The 22,303-nt window shown below is 37.1% G+C and overlaps 3 protein-coding genes and 1 long non-coding RNA gene across 5 annotated transcripts; 3 read left to right on the top strand and 1 right to left on the bottom strand.

Annotated features, from left to right (window-relative positions):
* The first annotated feature begins 471 nt into the window (after nt 1–471).
* LOC128675661 (beta-1,4-N-acetylgalactosaminyltransferase bre-4-like) lies at nt 472–6,067 on the top strand. Of its 2 annotated transcripts, none has more exons than XM_053755216.1 (9): nt 472–651; nt 1,256–1,461; nt 1,971–2,111; nt 2,877–3,012; nt 3,329–3,426; nt 3,888–4,077; nt 4,309–4,431; nt 5,061–5,156; nt 5,824–6,067. In XM_053755216.1, exons 2-9 carry the CDS (start codon nt 1,395–1,397, stop codon nt 5,966–5,968), a joined length of 996 nt encoding a protein of 331 aa, XP_053611191.1. In that variant the 5' UTR covers nt 472–651; nt 1,256–1,394; the 3' UTR covers nt 5,969–6,067. The 2 variants fall into 2 exon arrangements, with proteins under 2 accessions (XP_053611191.1, XP_053611190.1); XM_053755215.1 differs by having other exon boundaries at nt 472–758.
* Nucleotides 6,068–7,457: 1,390 nt separating this feature from the next.
* LOC128675666 (uncharacterized) lies at nt 7,458–13,435 on the bottom strand. Its single transcript, XR_008405323.2, has 4 exons — nt 13,331–13,435; nt 12,548–12,731; nt 8,207–9,257; nt 7,458–7,597 (listed from the first exon to the last, which is right to left on the bottom strand). It is a non-coding gene; the product is annotated as an uncharacterized LOC128675666 (long non-coding RNA).
* On the top strand, nt 8,717–16,020 carry LOC128675662 (beta-1,4-galactosyltransferase 4-like). Its single transcript, XM_053755217.2, has 8 exons — nt 8,717–8,871; nt 9,650–9,870; nt 10,653–10,785; nt 12,588–12,682; nt 13,218–13,404; nt 14,269–14,391; nt 14,718–14,846; nt 15,394–16,020. The coding sequence occupies exons 1-8, from the start codon at nt 8,717–8,719 to the stop codon at nt 15,611–15,613; spliced, it is 1,263 nt and encodes a 420-aa protein (XP_053611192.1). The 3' UTR covers nt 15,614–16,020.
* Nucleotides 16,021–17,055: 1,035 nt separating this feature from the next.
* On the top strand, nt 17,056–22,091 carry LOC128675659 (beta-1,4-galactosyltransferase 1-like). The gene is made up of 8 exons (XM_053755214.2): nt 17,056–17,319; nt 17,979–18,280; nt 18,988–19,120; nt 19,518–19,615; nt 20,073–20,253; nt 20,451–20,573; nt 21,171–21,320; nt 21,803–22,091. The coding sequence occupies exons 1-8, from the start codon at nt 17,060–17,062 to the stop codon at nt 22,053–22,055; spliced, it is 1,500 nt and encodes a 499-aa protein (XP_053611189.1). The 5' UTR covers nt 17,056–17,059; the 3' UTR covers nt 22,056–22,091.
* The last annotated feature ends 212 nt before the right edge of the window (nt 22,092–22,303 follow it).

Here is a 22,303-nt window from a genome sequence, read left to right as displayed (position 1 = left end):
CTCGGGAAACGTCAGCTGCGCCTCCATATTACCTCCGTAGATGGAATTAGTAGGTACTCCGTACAACGGAGTACTTACTAATTTCATGCAATGTACTCACTCCTAGCGTAGATACAGTTAACAGCATTTCAACCTACCCAAATTTATTGCAAACTCGCCGATATTACCGCGCCATAGAGGTTCATGCAGGGTAACTTGATATGCTGTTGACCATATAAGGAACTTTATTTATCAAAAGTAAAAAATAATCAAAAGACAACTTTGTGTCACAGTCGAACGAGAGCGAGAGTTTCTCGTGTTCATCGGGACACGTTACGGCACGGGAAATGAGACGGGACACGTTACGGAAAACAAATTAGAGCTCGTTGCGTGGGACGAACCGGTGTGCGATGGAGACACAAAATGGAGATTTAGAATGGCTCATTTTTTTTGTGACAGTTGTATTCACGCGCGCAAAAACTAGAACTCGACAACGTCACCGAAAGGTGAAAGTAGAAATTATTTCATAATGTGACATTATGCCAATCAATTGATAGCGTAGTTTTAAATATTTTGAATTTAAAATCATTATCATAATATATTGTTATTTCTCACATCAAAAGAATCATGGTGGTTCGGCTCCTTAAGTTATTAGCTGCTTTTACAATTTCAGTAAGCATTACTAATATTATTTACAACTTGTCTTGCCCAAAGGTAGACCCATTGATGCGAACAATAAATGTTTATAGAAGGCATCTGAATTTCGAAGGAGAACAAAGGTACTTTAATCTAAACTTCACGATTCTTTCTCATCAATTGAACGTCATCATCATTTCGGTTCCTTTCGTCATTCGTCATTTATTCGTAGATCATCGGAGTCCAAGGCATGGAATTAGTAACGAAGTACTTATTAAATCCATGGTCCAGGGTTTGCTTTTCTACAATGAATATTTGTTTCTTCTCCACTTGGCACGTCTTCGACAGCTTTAATTTGTTATTGTCAGACCGGACATATGGTTTGGATAATGGTCTCATGGACGGTAAACGCCTATCCTCCTATTCGTGTCATCAAGCCAGTATTTTTAGGGGATTTATTCCTTCTGCTAGTGCCAAATAATTAGATTTACTTACCTTGCCATGGTGAAATGAAAGATAAAATATTTTCTCTGTCTACGGTATTACACAAAACCTGATTAGTTGAAACTTCGCATGTTTCGACTACACTTAAATTAGTTGAATAGTTCATGTAAGTAGTTAATATTTCTAATGCCTTTAGAAGTAACCTTGAAGCGGAAACACTTACAAGGAGCCCTGAGTTAAATTATAACAACTCTGTTAATATCTGGAATTTTACACCCAAAAATCCTATCAAAAGAGAAGATTTTTCTAAAGTTTTGAGCAAAACAGGAGGAATTATGAAAATGAATGAGGATGCTTTTCCGCCACACTTGAATCAATGTTCTGATGTGCGTCCTCGTTTAGGTAAGAGATATTATATTTTCCCTCGGTTCCTTCGCTCTTCACTCCCATTAGTGAAGCGGTGGTATAATGGTTAAGACGCCCCGCCTGTGGATCGAGAGGTTTCAGGTTCATATCCTACTCGTGCCCTATGAGTTTGTATACCAATCTGACTCATATACCTATAGTAGTTTTCATCGACCACCACTTGCTTCCGGTGAAGGAAAACATTGTAAGGAAACCTGCACACTGGTTGACAGTTTAGTTCCCTAGTGTGTATGCGACTACCTGCCATTATATGGAGGTAAGTAGTCGTAAAAAAGTCATGTCAGATGCTTTTAGACGACTTGAATAAAATTTGACACCAGTGTTAGCAATAACATACTCGATCTGATGATACTCCGTTTCCAGTTTTTATACGGTGTCTCAATATTACACTGCTTTAATTTATTTTTTTTTAACTTTAACTTTAGTCATAGTCGAGGGCTTCCAAATGTGTAACAGTGTGCTGAACAGTGTTACCAACGTTACAGCGCAAAATATGACCCGGCTAAATGGAAGTAAAAATGCATCGACTCTCATCGGCCGACTTATGGCAACTGTATGTGTAAACGAAAGCGCTGAGGAGAAACAAAAGCCGATGTTGCCATTATGTAAACTCCCCTCGGATTTAGGTAAGTTTGAAATTAAAAAGCGACCCACAGATTTGGCCTCCAATATGGCAAGAAATGCAGCAGAATAGAAAAGAGTGGAAACTGGGTATAACCACTGAACTCAATCTTGATTGACTTCTATGGATATTAGGTGTATTTTCGTTCATCTATATCCAACTAAAAACAGTTAAGTAAGTAGTGACTTGTAAAGTGTTGCCATCCCAATTTGTTGTAGGTAGGTAATATTATCGACTGACTATGCTTCGCGCTGGAAACACGATAACTGCAAGCCTACCATCGACATAAAGCAAGCCTTAAAGCGGATCGCGTTAAGAGGTGATGGTTGCTTAATATCATCTTTTAACGGGATCCACTTTACGACCTAAACTGAACTGCATCGCAAATTCGCAACATCGACTTATTTTTTAGTATGAATGCGATTCATTTTAGGTTCCTAAATTGAACTGAGTTGCATTGGAATCGTTCTGTAAAAGTTGATGGTAGGCCTGCTGATATAGGATATAGCATAATCGCAAAAAATATGTTGTTTTATGCAACATACATTTTGACGAAGTTTGAAGTTTTGAAATCAACGTTTACTTATACATTGCCGTAGAATATTTGCAACAACAGCAGCGTTTGCTTACCATCAGGCAACCCGAATACGTTATATCCTGGTAGAGATACTTAAATAGTGCCTAAATTGAGAAGCGAAAGCATTCCACTGCATTATGTAAGTAATTTTCGATGAATTACATACTATAAACCTTGAATGTGTTTTACAAGGTCCAATATCGCTAAATAAATCAGACATGAAACTGGAAATGGTGGAGAAGAAATACCCGGAGGTGCACTGGGGCGGGCGGTACTCGCCTCCGAACTGCACCGCGAAACACAAGGTTGCCATCATCGTGCCATATAGGTAATTTGGTCTAGATAGTCAGCTAGCCCTTGAAGACGGCTGATATAAATTCAGGCAGGTGATTTAAATTTAGTTCACAGTTTTTCCACTGCGGCTCTAGTTGTCTCCAAAACAAATATGGCGTCATACTGTTCGCACAGCAAGCAATGTTTTGTATTTTTTTTTATTTATGTAAATAAATAAAAGTGATGTTTAACAAATAGATAGTTTCTTTTTTATCTTATGAAAGGCTATTAATTAAAGTTGCAAGCTCATGGTTGTCAATATATACTTACATATGTTATGTTTTAAAATATAATATACTCTTTTATTACAGAAATCGCAAGAAACATTTAGCTATATTTTTAAATCACATGCATCCGTTTCTGATGAAACAACAATTAGAGTATGGGATATTTATCATCGAGCAATATGGTAATTAATCAAATATTACATGTTTGGTCTCTATTTTTCAAAAAATAAAATAATACTTTCCAATAAAATCCTTACTTTCATAAAACATTTTAGTTTGCTAACAACCCCATCCCACTTAAAAATATCCCTACGCCTACTAAAATCCATCTTGGAGATCCATTATAATAGCAAAAGTTGTACCTATGTTTGTTCCTTTTTCACGCTTAAATGGTTGGGCCATTTGTTATGATACTCAATAAATAGGATACTTTTTATCATATATAAAGTATGCGATTCCCGTAAGATTTGGTCGAAAAGTCTCTTCAAAAAAGTCAATGGCGCTTTATAAAGTAGATAGGCGCTACTGCGCATAAAAACGTAAGTTTTTTTTAATGGTAACACCGCGGGGTGCTACTGGTAAAAGAAATAAAATCTGATAGTGGCACTAGTGTGTAATACAACAAATATGTGTCTCAATCCAGGTCATAAACAGTTCAACCGCGCCAAACTGATGAACGTGGGTTACACGGAGAGTCAAAAGCAGAAACCTGGTCGCTGGCAGTGCTTTGTGTTCCATGACATAGACCTGCTCCCACTGGACCTGCGGAACATATACTCGTGTCCGCGACAGCCGCGCCACATGTCCGCGTCTATTGACGTACTTCAATTTCAGTGAGCTATCGTATTGTTTTTCTTTTTTTATATAGCACTAGCTGCGCTTGAAATGACCACGGGTGCGAAGCCCCGGGCTTCGCACCCGTGGTCATTTCAAATCAAATTTTATAACAATCAGTCCAGTGGATATCGCGTGAAAGAGTAACAAACATACACACATACTTCATCACAAGTAGGGTGATAGGCCACCTGTGGTCGAAGCTATGTCCAATTCTGATTGCTTTGTAGGTTACCCTATGAAGAAATATTTGGAGGAGTGTCAGCCTTGACGAAGGAGCAGTTTTGGGCTGTCAACGGCTTCTCCAACAAGTACTGGGGGTGGGGAGCCGAGGACGATGATATGGCTTATAGGTATGTAATGCATGCTATATATCGTCAAACAATTCGTCAAACTTGGCGGATTCGACGTACATTGCTGGTTGTTTTTGTGATAAAAAAGCTTCATACACCAAATACGCAATGTAAGTTCATCGCCTCGGCATCTGTCTGAATTTGGATGTACTGTATATAGCCGGAATAACAACATATAATTTAATTTTTAAATTCAGTCTACCACACTGAAATAGTTTCGCTTCAAGGTGCGTCGGCTTCATTGGACACCAAGTACTCGACGCGACAAGGACGCGATTTCAAATCTGTTAAACTTAATGGCAGCTCCACACTGTCGCTAAACTCACACATGCCGACGCGAATGCGTGAACATAGCGTTACAGTTAGTATGAGTGCTTTTATTTGCCATAATGAAAAACCAGCAATGTATATCCAATCCGCTAAAGTTTGGCAAACTGTTCGACGACAGTGCGGAGCCGGTATAATACCTATAATATCCTAATAATTTTTTATGCAACAAATTCCGCGTTTTACACTATGGGACCACAAGGAGTGCCTACAAAGCGTAAAGTATTTTTTTTTTGCATTCATTATTTTACTACACTTTTGTTATGAGTAAAATGGAATAAACCAAATTAATTCGTTTCCAGGATTCAAACAATGGGGTATCATGTTGCTAGGTATAAAATGTCTATCGCTCGGTACGCAATGCTAGATCACAAGAAATCAGCGCCAAATCCAAAAAGGTAATTTTAAAATATATTTTTCAATGGTAGGTATTTATGAATTTCGAGTTTTTATGTTTCGTCCGAAAATTCATATCTTGATCGGTAGGTGATTTTTATAAATTCTTAATTAATTACTTTATTTACGAGCTTTTGCAATCTGGTTTAGCGATCTGGTTAAATCAGCCATTTAATTGGAAGGCTAGCCCGTTCTATAAATGCCGGCATTTAATTGAACGCCTAGGCCGATCATTAATTGAACCAGCATCAATTAATATTTAACTATTTCGCTTATCGTCAGCTAGCCCTTTGAAGACGGCTGATATAAATTCAGGCAGGTGATTTAAATTTAGTTCACATTTTTCTATTGCGAATCTAGTTGTCGCCAAAACAAATATGACATTATATTTTTGGCATTTAATAGATTTTTTAATTGTTAGTATTTATGATTTTCGAGTTTCCCCAGTTCTTTTTTCCGGAATATAAAGTAGTTAGTTGAGTAGATAAAGCGTGAAGAGGCAACAACCAAAAAACAAACTTTATTTTCGCTTTTATAATTAAGTCTTTATCTATTATAATATTAGTAAGGATTCTCCAGCCGCTGAGCGTCGGAGCCCAGGGTCCACTTTCCTACGTTGTCGTCTCCACTTCGCACGGTCGTCGCCGACAGTTTTAACTTAAATTTCAGGTATGAATTGTTATCGAAGACGTTGGAGATGTTCCAGTCAGATGGCCTGTCGACCTTGGAGTACGAGGTGGTGCAAATAACCCACAAACACCTGTACACCCATGTATTAGTTAATATTGACGAGCATCAAAGATTTAGACAATAGAATATAACTTATTTAAAATAGTAAAATTACCGAAACTGTGTAAATTACATTTGTATTAGGTGTAGTTTTATTGGACATATTAAATAATACGGTTGTGTTTTTGTCAATTTTATTTAATAAACGTCTATTTAAATTACTAGTGGTGGTGTAACGGTTAAGACATCAATCATGGTCACCCAGTTTTGGATTTGCTTGTCATAATAATGCATTGTCATGGAAACTAAAGCGATCTAGAAAATTTCAACTCTGTACCTACGACAAGCGGAAGTAGGTGACTTGCAAGATTTGATTACAGACAAACAATAGGGACAGATGGTTAAGACTGTGTACCGTAAGGGCCCCGAAGTCATCCGGGGAGGAAACCTGATCTCTAGTTGATGAACCGAAAGGTCGCTGGTTCGAATCCTACTCGTGAGTTTGTATACCACGACAACACAGAATATACCAATCTGACTCATATATAGCAGTTTTCATCGTCCACCACTTGCTTCCAGTGAAGGAAAACATAGTGAGGAAACCTGCACACTGGTTGATTATTAACTTAATGGAGAAGGCAATGGGAAACCACCAAGTTGTTGTGAACCATATGATAGTGGTAGCAGGTTTATTGGGAATCGAAAACTAAACTCCGACAACATAAAGTATTGTCGAAGCACAGCATAATAATTCGAAGTTGACTTATTTCGGAGCAGCATTATTGTCGTAGAACGTCGTCTTGTAAAGTCACGTCGAAGAAACTGCTTGTCGTAGTACGGTGATGTCGAAGCTAAGTTATTTCGACGTAGCCTATTGTCGCAATGAAGTCGTCGCAGTTGCATATAGTCAAAATAAAATATTTTAGTTGTATAGCTTGTCGGAGTTTAGTTTTCGATTCGTTTATTGGCCCCTGATTGTACTTACCATAGATCAATAACAAAGAAAAAAAACCTACTTTATATATGTTATCATCATCGGTTAGAAGCTGATAGTAAATATAGTTTCTTTTGTGCTATAAGCAATGATAAAAATAAGGATTTCACAATGTATTTATGAAATTATAAGTTTTTATGATAGCATTTGCACGTTTTCAATGGACAATGTCATCTTATTATTTAAAAAACAAATACAACCATTCCGAGCCATACAACTTGACTGATTCTCATTGGTAATAATTTCAGCATTTTATTACTATCACAGATTACCAAGGACGTCAAAACGCGTGTACAGATCGACGTATCCTATTTGTTACTGAAGTAATGCTTAAAATGAAAAGCTTAAAAAAATATATGTACTGTATTGAGTGTACCATAATAACGACATATAACAAAATGGAGGATAGAAATCCGAATAAACTATTTCTTTACGCCAAAGAAAACAGTACATTCTGCAAAAGGCGGAAAAATTTTGACGCTAGTTTTGACAGTTCAGAAAGTATGTACGTCTTGAGACAGCGCTGTGGATGGGATCTTGAAGACGAAGATTGGTCTTTGGCTAAGCTGTACAGAGGCCCTGAGTTCGGCGGCTAGTTCCCGCGGGAGACCCATCAGTGGCGGACATTCGCGCCACGAAGTACGCCGCAGGTACCAAGAGGGCGCTGGTGTGCACGCCAGAGTTACGTCCAGCCAATTCTTTTCGGCATCGAATTTTACCCTTGAAACAAGTATTTTTATAAAAATGTAATTTTTGCCATAAGCTTTTATTGTCGTTAGATAGATATTGTTGCATTCAATGCATGGCGAACATATGCGTACAATAAACCGTTGAGGAGGAATTCGTTAGGATCAGAACCTGGGTGCATCATAGTCACCCAGTTTTGGATTTGCTTGTCATAATAATGCATTGTCATGGAAACTAAAGCGATCTAGAAAATTTCAACTCTATACCTACGACAAGTGGAAGTAGGTGACTTGCAAGATTTGATTACAGACAAACAAACATCAGGGACCGATGGTTAAGACTGTGAACCGTAAGGGCCCCGAAGTCATCCGGGGAGGAAACCTGATCTCTAGTTGAATTATCAATAGCAAGGGAAATGGCGATGATAGCAAACCACTCCATTAATATGTGGAATACGATACCACTAATCGAATTCATGTTGGGACTACTAAGAAACCCACAATCCACTCACTTTTGTACTTCCTTCTCTTTCTCCTTGTCCCTACACCTTCGTGGTTTCCTGGTGGGCGTTGTTGCCCTAAACCTGTAGTACTTCGGCATATTACTGTTGGAATTTTGCAAAAAAATATTAAACGACCTTACCTACGCTCCGATACCAAACTGTCATTCTTAGAAAATGTCAAAAAGTGAAAAAAAAAATCGCTAAAATTATCATTTTTACTCGGCGAACGTCACTTTAGATTATTACAGCTTATATAATCTTAACTTGCGAGTGTCCTAAACTAATACCTAATTCCTTACGAAAAAAATATATTCATGGACATCACTCTAATTTGGTGATGATGTGTCACATGGAGAGCATTAAATTGAAGGCTGCATAAAAGCGATCGATGGTCTATACATGGAATTAGTAGGTACTCCACGGAGTACCTAGGTACTAATTCCATGGATCTATATGTGAAAGCCACCGCGGCTGCGCAGAGCCCACCAGTTAGTTATCTATGGTAAAAATCACAGAATGGTGAAATGAGAACAGAAATATTTTCACAATGTCACGTATTGCCAATTTATTTATAGCATTTATTTTGTTTTAAATATTTTGTACCAATATATTTTTTGCTTATTTTATAATATTTTCTCTAATATCTAACTATGATAGTGCATCTCCTGTATATGTTACTAGCGGCCTTTACGGTTTCAGTAGGCATTACCAATATACTTTACACATTGTCTTGTCCAGAAGCACACCCGTTGATGAGGAGAGTAAATGTACACAGAAGGCATTTGAATTACGAAACACAGCAGAGGTACCTACTTTCATGTGAATTTATTCATAAGTCCTCTCATCTAAGCGAAATAATCCTCAGTAGCAAGGCAACGAAGCGCGACTTATAAACTATTACAAGCTTTTATTTAGTTTCACCTGTCCCGATATTTGTCTATATTGATTGTTGTCTGTCTGTGATCAAATCTTGCAAGTTAGATTTCTCCTACTTCCAGTTAAATCCAGTTGTCCTACAGAGTTGAAATTTCTCACAACGCTTCAGTTTCCATGACAATGAATTATTATGATAAACATGGTCTGATGGGTCACCCTGGCTCCCAATGAGGTAACTCCTCAATGGTTTACGTCATGGACTTGGGTTCTGTCAGACTTTAAATGCCAAAGATCTCTCTGACGACAATAAAAGCTCTGTAATGGCAAAAATTACATTTTTGTGAAAAACTTGTTTTTCTTTTAATTGATCTCTATCTTTCGGGTGCTTTCTTAGTTGAAACATTGCTTATATTATAACTATAACACTACGAAGTGATAAAATACGGCCGGGTTGATCGTTTAGCGAAGTTTTCAAATTAATAAATACTTACAAGTATTTATTTTAAAGTATACGAAAATCAACGTAAGCACAAGCTTACGTTGATTTTCGTATACTTTACAACGGACATAACTATCGACTACTTTTAAAGTGTTTATATTACCAAAGTACCATATATCTTATCACTTCGTAAGTATAAAAGTATTTTGTAACACCCTGTGTATTTGATGAATTCATAAACATTTAGTATTTTTTCTTATCTCTTTAGAAGAAAACAACAAGCAGAAAATCTCACAAAGAAGCCTGACTTATATAATAACAATCCTGTTAAGATTATGTGGAATTTGGCACACAAACACCCTAGTAAACTGGGGGATTTTCTAAAGGTCCTCAGCAAAACAAAGAAACAGAATTCACAAATCATAAATTCTGTTGAGGATGATACTCATCCCCCAATTACATACTGCCCTAATGATCACCGTTATTTAGGTAAGAAAATAACTTTGTTTCTCTTGATGTCCCACAATTCCTAAGTTTACATCTTGGGCTTAGAAATGTATCCTAACTAATATTATATGATTTAGATGGCGCTGTATGTAATTTAAATGCGCTATGGATATTTTAATTCAACATTCCCAATCCCATTTTAATATCAAGAAAAATCTGTTTCCGAGGGTATTTAGGCGAGCGAAGCCGCGGGTAAACAGCTAGTTCATACTAATCCTATTAATATTTTAAAAGCGAAAGTCTGTATTTTACTTCTTCACGCTCAAACGGATTTTTATGAAATTTGGATTAACACACATGGTACTTTTTGTTCCGACAGTACGCGATTCCCGTAGGATTTTAACAAAAAGTCTGATAGTCAATAGCACTTTACAAAATAGATAGCGCTACTGTACATAAAAACGTAAAGAATATAGGTATCATTTCATTATCATACTACTATAGTATGATTGTAATGTTAGGTTAATTTTTTGTACCCAATAAATAATGCTTTTTATGTACATGAGGAGGCTTTTGCCCCAACAGTGTTATGCCCCCTATATTTAAAAAAGTACATTATTAATTTATATTTGTAACAAACGGCCCGTTCCGGCTTTATACACATTATAGATTATACACATAACCTTCCTCAGGAATCACACTATCTATTAGTGAAAATCGCATAGAAATCCGTGCAGTGGTTATTGAGTTTATCGTGAACAGACAGACAGACGCGGACTTTGTTAATATAATAAGATGTACATTATTTTGATATCGTTGTCCAGGACCGACAAATTGGAAAGCTGCTGCAAAGCCGAAAGCCATGGACGGTATATTTTCAATGCTTAATAAAGGAGGCTCGTATCAGCCGTTAGACTGCGTGCCTACCGAAACTGTGGCGGTCATTATTCCATTCAGGTGTGTATACACAAAGAAAAGGCAGCGGTGGTGGTGTAATGGTTAAGACGTCCGCCTGAGGATCGAAAGGTCCCAGGTTCGAATCCTACTCGTGCCACATGAGTTTTTGTATACCAACCTGACTCGTATAGTAGTTTTCATAGACTACTACTTGCTTCCGGTGAAGGACAACATCGTGAGGAAACCTGCACACTGGTTGATAATTAACTTGTGTGTGAAATGGAGAAAGCAATGGCAAACCACTCCATTAATAATGCCAAGAAATTTGTTGTGTGTGTTATACGAGGGCTGCTATTTATGTATCCGGAACTGGCCAATAATTCTAGAATATTTAAAAAGTAATTACAACATTTGAAAATAGAACTCTTCGTCTAGAGAATAAATATTTTTCATGTCCCTGTCATTTGTTTTTTTCAATTGGCGCCAATTTTGAAAATAGCTTGTCTTCATTGCCATGGATTTAACTCGTGAACATTTTCGCGCGATGACTTATTATGATTTTCGGCGTGGATTAACTCAAAAACAGTGCATCGAACAACTGATTTTAACTTTTGGAGATGAAGCACCATCGAAAACCACTGTGTATTATTGGTTTAAGGAATTTCAACGTGGACGGTCTATGCTCACGGATGAAATCAAGGAGGGTCGTCCTAAATCGGTAGTGGTACAACAAAATATTGATGCTGTGCGACAATTAGTAATGCAAGATCGTCATGTTACATACCGCGAGATAGAGGCGTCTCTGGGCATTAGTATGACGAGTATACACGCGATATTACACGAACATTTAATTGTTAAAAAAATTTGTTCGCGTTGGATTCCGCACAACTTGAGCGTAGATCAAAAACAGGCTCGTGTCGACTGGTGTAAGAAAATAATAAAAAAATACAACCGTGGCACGTCAAAAGCTGTTTATAATATCTACACAGGTGACGAAATCTGGATCTATGCTTATGACCCTGAAACTAAACAGCAGTCAACGGTGTGGGTCTTTCAAGATGAACCGAATCCAACAAAAGTTGTTCGTGCGAGAAGCACTTTAAAGCAAATGGTCGCTTGTTTTTTTGGTATCAACGGACATGTAGCTACAGTGCCACTAGAGAATAGTAGGACGGTTAATTCTGAATGGTACACCACCATTTGTTTGCCAGAAGTCTTTGAAAAAATACGAAAGAACAACCCACAACGCAGAATCATACTTCATCACGACAATGCTAGCTGCCACAAGTCGGCTGAAACAAATAATTTTTTGGAGGGTCAAAAGATTGAATTGACGGGTCATCCGCCGTACAGTCCCGACCTGGCACCCAATGATTTTTATTTATTTCCAAACATTAAAAATAAATTACGTGGTCAACGTTTTTCGAGCCGCGAAGAGGCCGTTGATGCGTTCAAAACACACGTTTTGGACATACCTCAATCAGAATGGAAAAAGTGCTTTGAAAATTGGTTTCATCGTATGCAGAAGTGCATAGATCATCGCGGAGAATACTTCGAGAAACAATAAAACCATATGTAATAATATATGTTTGTTTAATTTTGTTATTCCGGATACATAAATAGCAGCCTATGTATGTTCCACGTAATGACCACGACCCTCAACCATGAGGAATACGACTATGAAGAAGATACACAAAGGAAGATATAACTAACTTATTATATACACTTATAGCTGTTTCTATGTTCGTACACTGTCTTATTCTTCTCAATGCAAAAGCTGCCGAACTAAGTTTTTTTTGCCTAGAGTTCTCAATGTTTATACCTCGTTAAGAACTTCTTCTAGCTCTTCAATTATTTTTCAGAGGCCAAGGTGGACCCCTTCCCGAGTTTCTTTTTAGCTTACACTTCTTGCTGCTCGTGCAACTAGTGGATTACCAGATATTTGTCGTTAAAAATAGTAAGTATTTGCAACTTATATGGGGTTGAATACTGATCTGTCTCCACGGCTATACATAAAATATATTAAAGCTTTTATAGATTGAAATCGGACATAGAATCAACAAAAAATAATATACTTAGATAGGTGGTGAATGTCCCCATCAACGTTTTACAACAGCTGCCTATAGAACAGGTAGGAGCATGTTTCAAGAACAAGTCTCTGAACAATGTTTATATATGTGTGTACCAACTTTTGGCCGCATTTATTATTATCAATATCCCGGATTCTAAGCAAGGTATCGCGATGTAACCTATACCAGATTTTAAGTTAGACCATCCGCTATACAACTGTGAAAGCCGCATCAAATTCCATGCAATAGTATTTGTGTGATGCTCGATACAGACAGACAGACAAGAATTCTAAAAAAATTGTTCTGGCCTCGGTTAATCCCATAAAGACTCTCCCCCAATTTTTGTTCTTTACCTAATATCTCCTATGTACTTACATAGAATATTAAAACATATTTAGGTACTAAAGAATAAGTCTACAACAGTTAAAGAAACAGCACCATTTTACCCCGGGCTGCTGGCCAACATCGGTTTCGTCGAGGCTCAGAAAATAAGAGCAGATTTATATTTTACCTGTGTGATCTTTCACGATCCCTACCTGGCTCCCAGGGACTCCAGCAACTTGTACCGTTGCTCTGATCATCCGAAACAGCTGGTTGCTTCAATTGACAGGTGAGATTTTTACTACATGATCTTAAATATTCTTAATTGGAGACCTTGAGTGGTTCAGAAATGTGCGGCCGCGCTGTCATTACAATTTTTCAAAATTTAACAAAGTCAAGAATTAGTTTTCCTATATAATATTAAAATCATTATGTACTGTAAATTTTATGAATGACGATTTTGGAAATAATTTCTTTTTCAAGAAAATTGACGAATCGTAATGACAGCGCGTCCGCAGTAATATGCGATACGCTCTGAGAACCTTATGTAGGGCACTGTAATAAATGCGTTGGCTGCGGAAATTGGGTAATTTTTATGCTAGCTTTTATTTACTTATGGCAATAAAAACCAGCAATATATACTGAATCCGCCAATGTTTGTAAACTGTTCGACGACAGTGTGGAGACGGCGAAAAACTACTAGCGCCATCTATCAATTTTATCTCGAATTAAGTCATCAGTCAACATTCGATTTTTTTCTTGAGTTAGGTACATTGAAACTATTTATTTTATAGTAAAAACAAAACTATATTTGAGATTATATGATGATATTTGATTATAATGACATAATAAGGTTGCAAATCTTTTTGTAATTTCCTGATTTACCCTCCGAAAATGCCCTTAATATATTTATTTAATCTGCACGTCTGTACCTATTTGGGTCATAGAATTACACCATTTTACCAAATTTCACCTGATTTGGTTCAGTATATTCGGAGTAAATTGCCTGTGAGAGACTGACGAACAGGCAGACGTACACGATCCTATTAAGGGTTCGGTTTTTTTATTTTTTGTACGGAACCCTAAAAAGCATAAAAGTTTGGGTTACTGTCCTATTATTGTGTATATATTCGCAAGTATATTACTATTTCAGAGTTCCATATAAAAATCCGCTTGGCGGGGTGGTAGCCATTAGGCCAAAAGATTTTAGGGCAGTGAACGGATTCTCCAATAGTTACAATGACAGTGAATCTATTTATCTAGATATATATGACAGGTATGCAATACTTTGTATATTATATTATCTATGTATATTATTATAAAAGGAAGCCTTTAGGTAACTAGAATAAAATCAAAGAATAAAGATATTCTGTCTCTCTCTCACATCTCTCACATCTCCTCTTACATTCGGGACTGTGGCGCCGCAAAGCCGGGTTCAACGTAAAAAATAACCTTACAAATTTAAAGATTCAGCTGTGATTTAACGACCCGCCTGCCTGACGTCAACACGCCCCATGTATTCTTTAGTAATATGTTATACTTAGTAACCAATAAGAAACCAACAACTTAACAAATAATCACTCACAGATCCTTGAATTGTAGATTTATGGCTGCAAACTACACAATCGGGGCACCTACTCCCGCAATCGCCACTTACGACAGCCTTCTGAGACTCAAACCACGCGCTAACACTGGCCCCGCCCAAAATACTTCCACAACTCCGATCCCTATGTAAGTAATTATACTTTTGTTTTTAACCCCTGACGACAGAAGACAGGGGAGTTGTAAGTTTGACGTGCCTGTTTATCCGTCCGTGGCATCGTAGCAGCCAAACGGTTAAACCGATATTGATTTTTTTTTAAAGAAAATTTAATCGATAATGTTCTTAGCTTTGTTTGGAAAATGTAACTTCAGCTCTTTTCTAGCTGATGGGAGGATACAAGCAACTTTGGAGAGGGGTGTTTTAAATTTAATATTTAGTTTTTATTACTTTAACTATAATACTAACTACACTACGTGGCTTCACTTCGAAATTTCGAAATAATAAATAACAGTTTCAGGTTATTTTAGGCTGTTCGCGTGCCAAATTCCATCGAAATGCGACTTGTATTGACTTGAATTGAGTAACAAACATACAGGCAGACTTATGTATTGCATATGCATATATTTAGGGTTTGCTTCTGTCAACGGCGCCGGCCACCGAGCCCAATACCAGCGCTGGCTTCCAAATCTCGCATCTTAATATATTACTCGTACCCCAAATTATTTATTTTTTCAGTATAACAGAAACGATATTATGGGACGACGAAGGTATCTCTAGTTTACTAAGTATGTCATATTTACTAAAAATTACGAAAAATAAATTGACCCATACCCTGATAGAGGTGGAGATGTATCCAAACCAGATACTTGACATCACATTGTTTTATGAAAACACAACATTAGAAAATTACGGAAACACGACAGTAATTACGTTCTCGGAAAATTCTTTGTATTGAGTATTTTGCCTGTGGGACACGACGAAATAATATGGATCTAGATGAAAAATTATAGACGAAAATTATTAATTAGATATATTTTTGGTTTAACATTCTTAATATTAGTAATTAGTGCGCGCGCCGTGTTTAGTTGACATTGGCTATCGCGCGGTGGGTCGCGGGTGGGATGTGCCTAGGCCATTGAAGTCATAGATAAAAGAAATATAATGATTGAGGTTTGGACAAGCACTTTGTTTGCGGGAACGGTACGACAAATAAGAATATGTCTCAAAATTCTTCCTTCTTCCTCTCTTCGCATACGCCATCATTATTTCCCCCTGTCCCGTGTCTCTCATCCATGTCCGATTTGATTAAATATTTATGCCACAGGATTGTACATATTTCAAATAAAGTCAGAGAAAATTTGTTGTTTTTTATTTATGAATATAATAAAGTGGACGATTCATTGTTGAAAAATAGTTGTCTAACAATAGTCCAACAATTTGTAGCTGTGTAAAGAAAAAAAGGAGACCGTGGAAAAGCAAAACAAAAATTATAACAGGAAATTTCTTCTTCCAAGTATTGCGTATGATTGTAGATATAACTAGATGGCTCATTTTCGCGAATCCAATAAGTTATACTGAGCAGTTTAACAAATCAGACATGTTTTGTCCATTCTGATATACTGGAGACTGAACGAGACCGAAACATACTCTTACTTAATTGACAGTATCCTTTTCCTTACATACTACTAGCCTTCGCCCGCGGCTTCGCCCGCATATTTTTTCCACGGGAACAGTTATTTTTCCGGGATGAAAGATACCCTATGTCCTTCTCCAAAAGTACTTTAAATTACATGTATGCAAAATTTCAAGAATATTGATTGAGTAAATTGAGCGTGAGGGGGTAACAAAGAAACAAACTTAGGTATGTTCGCATTTATATTCTTAGAATTGGTATCACGGATAAACAATGGGCGCCGACGCTCTGTGGTGAGGGAAGCAACCAGGATAACGCTCAGTTGAGAGAGAGAGGTAAAATTTAATTTCTAGGACCAGGAATATTTTTGTCTCTGTTGCCTTTTCAACATGATTTTCATACAAAGTTTCACCCACCACTTTATGGCGGTAAGTAGTCGTAAAAGTAATGTCAGATGTCTTTAGGCTACTTGAATAAAATCTTAAGTGTTAGCAATAACACACTCGCTATGATGATGACCCACCATTATTATCAGAGGTTGAAAAAAGTGGCCTATGTTTGAACCGGGGTTTTTAACTATATGCATACCAAACTTCATCAAAATCAGTCCAGCGGTTTAGCCGTGAAAGCGAAACAGACTTTCGCATTTATATTATTAGTACGGTTATTGATCAAGCTCAGTACTTACTAAATGCATGAGAAATACTCATTAAAAAATCTGATTCTGGCAACGGTTATTGTGGATATGATTGACAGATTTTTCTAAATATGACAACAGACGAGAATGATTTTACCAAAAAATATGTCATTTATTTTTCTATTTTTGAGTCTACTTTAAAATATATTTTTATAATGGCATCGCATACTTTAAAGATGTTCATAACTTTTATATTTGTAGCGGCGTGTATAAATTTTTCATTGTATGGTGCATATTGGAAGTACTTTCCTGCAAGATCACATGGATACCATATAAATTCTTATGAATGTGATAAAATTGATAATAATGATGATTCCAATAATACAAACAGGTTTGGTACAACAAAATAAGTTGATATGATTAACATTCCTTTAAGCAATCCGAGCAAACCAAATTTTGAACTTCCTAAGTGCTCATTCAAATATGAAACTATTGAATAGTGCCTTAGTTCGATATTTTCGCAGGAAATTTTAAACACCTTGTGCGCTGACATCCATAATTCGAACTGCGTATGTCAAATATCTTTGTGATTAATTTGTGGGTCATTTTGACTAAACTCTAGAGTAATCCAAAAATACCTGAATTTTGACTATGACTCTGAATGAGCGTCTAGATAGAGGCTCTGGAGCTAGAGCTCTCATATCATATATAGGTATATATAGTTATATATTATACCTACCTATATAATATAGCTGGCGATGCATAAAAATGAGGCCACAGAGGAAAGAGATAGCTATTTGTATTCCTTGCCTTAAAAAAATCATAGGAATGCTTACAGAACATTAAGCAAACACTAATTCATTAAACGAAACATTATGATATTGTTGGCAAAATGCTTGGCAATCGCCTGGCTCTATCAAAATGAGCTCAAGAAATTTTGGCTTAATGTCGTCAAGGATAACATGCCATCCAATGTTGCAAAAAGGAATGTTCTCTTCGGTTTTACATATAACTTCGGTAGGTGTCTATATAGATCCTTCTCTCTCGCAGAGACGAGCCCAAAGTCAACATATCATTGATAAAAGTGATTTTAATTAACGGACCCAAGCAAAAACTAAGGAAGAAAATCAAGGTCATTTGGACTCCGGAGTACGCATGTGGCGATAATAATACAAATACAAATGGGGCAGTTACACTACAGATGGAGAACAACGCGACTGAAAAAGGAAACTCGTTCAAACGTAACGAGGTTAACCAAGTGCTTAGGCAGTGGGTTTGGAACTCGTCTAAACCAGTGCCTAACCGAGGGACTAACCGTAGTCTTCACTGCCCTGATGAACCACCTTCCTTAGGTAAGTTTTTTAAATCGAACATTTAATTATTAAAAGTAATTTTAAAAAGGGCAAAGCCAAAATATTTTTCAATTATGATATCCTGACGCCTCCATCAAATAATATCTACAGTCTTTTTAACAACTGTGATAATGTCTGCATAGGTATCGGAATATACTTTTGTCTTCATTTTTATTAGTACATAGTATATTTCCTTCTATGAAGTCTATCCCATTATCAGCGAAACCCCAGTACCAGGAAGGCCTACCGAAACATACAAACACATTGGTAACGTCCACACACTGTCTCTTTTTCTCTTAACGTGTAAAATAAAGAGAGAACGTGTGGGTGCAACGACATGCTATGTATTTCATGGTAGCCCCTGGTTGCTTTTACAACGACCTACATGATTCACAATATAGGACAATCGTTTTTCTATTCACTTGACATAAGACACAGTCCAAGACCATAGTTCACTAACCCGTAGAAAAGTTCATTTTATCAATTTCGAATATTATAAAGTGCGATAGTGACAAAACATATTTTAGCTTAGAGTATGTTTTAACTTTTTTATGAATAACAGGGTAAGTTATCTTAATAAATTAATCACAAATTTAAATATTTTCAACGGGCGTATTCACTGAATTCATAAATAATAGTATTCAAGCCAAGGATGTGATATATTGCGTTACTAGGTAGCACAAGAATAACTTAACGCTTGATTCCAGGTCCGTTAAAGCTTAAAAACCATGTGAACCTCGTTGATATGGCAAAAGTGATAACGCAGCTGGATTTTGGAGGGTCGTACACGCCTACCGACTGTAAGCCGACGGAGACTGTGGCTGTTATAGTCCCTTGCAAGTAGGTATCCTGAGACATCTACCCAATCTACCTCTCTCTCTGATGGTGAGCACTATCACGGTGGCTTTACTCAGCAATACGGCATCGGAGACCCTATTGCAGCGTAACCACGAGTCCGACGTGGTTTCTTTGGTTTATGGGTTAGGCTTAGTTCAGTCTTCAGAATCATTAGGTAGTCTATAACATAACTATAATGCCTATCTAAATGAACTTACCTAACTACTTCTGTACTAATATTTGAAATGCGAAATTCGGTATCACGGCTAAACTGCTGGGACGATTTTGTTCAAATTCGAAACAGATATTGTTTATGATCCGAGGTCAAGGCAACCGCGGGCGAAGTTAGTAAATGGTGAATTTCAAAATTAATCTCAACCTAAGTGTATTTTTTTAACAGGTATCAAGCTACATCAAGGCTTACCTTTTTCTTATACAGTGTGCACCTCTCCCTCACGAAACAGAAGTTGGCATATCAGATATTTATTGTCAAAGAGAGTGAGTAATAAAAAATACTCTATCTCTGTCTATAAGAAATCTAAACCGGCTGTCTCGCATAAGTATTTCTTCTCCACATCGTCCGGGCTTTGATCACGTAAGCGCACTTTTTTGGATGAAAATGTGTCTGAATTTCATTGAAATATTTTTATTTCAATGTTTCTCTCACTCACCACCAACTTGTCTTCCCAGTTCCAAACGCGGCTGTGACGCTCCAAAGCCCAAATTCAGCATGACAAAAATATTTGAAAATCTGGCTGCGATTTTACATTGCTACGAGTTTACATGTAAACTGGCATCAACTCTCTTTGAGAACGCTGTGATTGCATGTCAACTGTCAATACTTTTTATTCTTTAGTCGTCTTCTAAGACATCCACGGGAGGACATGGACAACCATCGACCGCTATCCGAATATTAAAACATGTTTATATGTATACACTAAAACCCAATTTACAGACAACACAGCAAATGCGTTCAACCCTGGCTTGCTGTTCAACATTGGCTTCATTGAGGCCCTGAAGATGAGATCAGACGTCACTTGTGTGGTCTTCCACGACCCTGTCCTATCTCCCACCGACTCGAACAACTTGTACCGGTGCTCGGAACAGCCCAAGCAGCTAGTGTCATTCGTCGACAGGTAAGATTTCAATATGAAGATATGATGACAGCAGGGCGTAGGTACGCCCTTCACCCTTAGGTCGATGCCGACAATCCTAACCCTAACTAATAATATAACTCATTGTTTCTAATAAATGTGTAGCAATATACATTGTTTCTAATAAATGTGTAGCAATAGTAATTTTTCGGTAGTTCTTAATTGATTATATTGTACAGTGATCCGAATGAAATAAAATTTGGCGGAGTGATAGCTATGAGACCTGAAATCTTTCGGGCAGTCAACGGATTTTCACATCATTACTCAGATAGCGACGCTGTTTTCGAAGAAATGTATCAGAGGTAAAGTACCTATTTTTAGTTTAATTATCATTCCGGAAATAGTTATATTCCGGATTAAACTTGGGAATTTTGTAGTGTTATTTTTAACCATTTTTTGAACAAATTTTCTCTTTTCCAGGTTGATGTTATATGTAGATACTTTCACTTTTATTTTTTGTCTAATTTGACGATTATTATTTTTTAAACTCAGTTCCCGCCGATCGGATTGCGATCCTGTTCAATTGTTTTTATAGAGATCAAAAAAAGAGACATGGCTCTAAAAACCGAAAACTGAGATTTTTCGGTCGTAGGTACTGGCATGGTCTCGACACGACAGCTAAATTTTAGTGATTAAGAACATTCCCGGTTAGGCAGGGTCGTGGGTTCGATTCCCGCTTGAGCCATACATTTTTTATCACATGATTTATTGCGACCACGCTCGTCCGTTATCTGGCGGTGCTGGATTCGATTCCCAGTGCGGGTATTTTGTACCTGTGATCACAATTTTTTTTTCTGCGTTTCTGGGTGTGTTGTGTCCCTTTCTGTGTACGTGTCTGATACCGACCTGTACACAGACTGCACCCGCGAACAACGAGATATAAACTTGTTAAATTTCAGATTGATTGCCGCGAATTACACGATTGTCAGGTCTTCTCGAGAATATGCCATATACTTCAACAATATGTTGATTAACAAGTGGTCCACTGATCCTATGACAGCCTTTACAGTACAGCCTCCTTCCATGGTCTCTTTGGTGTCAAATAGAGCGTAAGCGAAGTTATAGATACTAAAGTGCATGCCTTTGAACTGGAAAGTCCCGAGTTTGAGCCCCGATCGGGTCATGATGGAAAATGATCTTTTCCTCATTGGCCCGAGTCTTGGATGTTTATCCATATATGTATGTATATGTTATAGAATATAGTATCGTTGAGTTAGTATCCCATAACACAAGTTTCGAACTTACTTTGGGGCTAGCTCATTCTGTGTGATTTGTCCTTTAAAATTTATTTATTTTTTATTCAATTTAACCAGATAGGGTAGTAATGTTGTCTAAGCCTTCTGTCATCACAAATAGAACTAGACAATAAAGAGATACTGGTTCCGTGTAACGAACATTTTTTTTTTGTGTGATTGTACCTTTTTACGCCCTTTTTGAAGAACTTCATGTTGTTACTCTAAATATAGGTACGCTGAATAAACACCTCAAATATCTCCATATAAAATTACTCATATCCATTTGATAATTTCAGAAACATTTCAAAGAAGCCTGCTGATGGCCTCACCAGCATAACAAACACGATCGTGGACTCCAAATTGAAATTGAAAGAATACACTCTCATAGCTGTGGACAGTACACGTGCACAAAAACCGATATTGTGGACTGTTACTATCAGCACAAAATTATCGAATCCACTGTACGATGAATCCACAACGCCAAGCACGACAAAACTTATGATTTCAAATATGAGTTTACAGCTCCGGACCAGAATATTGGGCATTTAATTATTTTATTTATTTATTTTTAATCATTATACAAAGTTAAAATAAGAGTTTGTTTTATTAATTTCAATAACTGTTTTACTTTATCGAGCTTCCAGCATCCCTATACCTACCTATATTGACATAGTTCACTGCCAGCTGCAAGTCAATAAGTACCTAGGCGTTTTTCATGGGTTTACTGCATGATTTCGAAAGCAGTGTTTTAACGAATACATAGTGTGATTCCAGAGGAAGGTTTAGGTGTTTAGTTA

This window comes from Plodia interpunctella, chromosome 14 (genome assembly GCF_027563975.2).
Source record: "Plodia interpunctella isolate USDA-ARS_2022_Savannah chromosome 14, ilPloInte3.2, whole genome shotgun sequence".
NCBI classification, from domain to species: domain Eukaryota; kingdom Metazoa; phylum Arthropoda; class Insecta; order Lepidoptera; family Pyralidae; genus Plodia; species Plodia interpunctella.
This window is presented reverse-complemented; position numbering and strand designations above follow the sequence as displayed.

Bases quoted from the DNA above. Each gene is read 5' to 3' on its own strand.
- LOC128675661 (XM_053755215.1), top strand. From the start codon at position 607: ATGGTGGTTCGGCTCCTTAAGTTATTAGCTGCTTTTACAATTTCAGTA. The intron at 2,112-2,876 runs GTAAGTTTGAAA...GTGTTTTACAAG, and splicing joins TAAACTCCCCTCGGATTTAG to GTCCAATATCGCTAAATAAA. The intron at 4,078-4,308 runs GTGAGCTATCGT...ATTGCTTTGTAG, and splicing joins ATTGACGTACTTCAATTTCA to GTTACCCTATGAAGAAATAT.
- LOC128675662 (XM_053755217.2), top strand. From the start codon at position 8,717: ATGATAGTGCATCTCCTGTATATGTTACTAGCGGCCTTTACGGTTTCA. The intron at 9,871-10,652 runs GTAAGAAAATAA...ATCGTTGTCCAG, and splicing joins TAATGATCACCGTTATTTAG to GACCGACAAATTGGAAAGCT. The intron at 14,392-14,717 runs GTATGCAATACT...CTTGAATTGTAG, and splicing joins TATCTAGATATATATGACAG to ATTTATGGCTGCAAACTACA.
- LOC128675659 (XM_053755214.2), top strand. From the start codon at position 17,060: ATGACAACAGACGAGAATGATTTTACCAAAAAATATGTCATTTATTTT. The intron at 20,574-21,170 runs GTAAAGTACCTA...GTTAAATTTCAG, and splicing joins TTCGAAGAAATGTATCAGAG to ATTGATTGCCGCGAATTACA. The intron at 21,321-21,802 runs GTAAGCGAAGTT...TGATAATTTCAG, and splicing joins TCTTTGGTGTCAAATAGAGC to AAACATTTCAAAGAAGCCTG.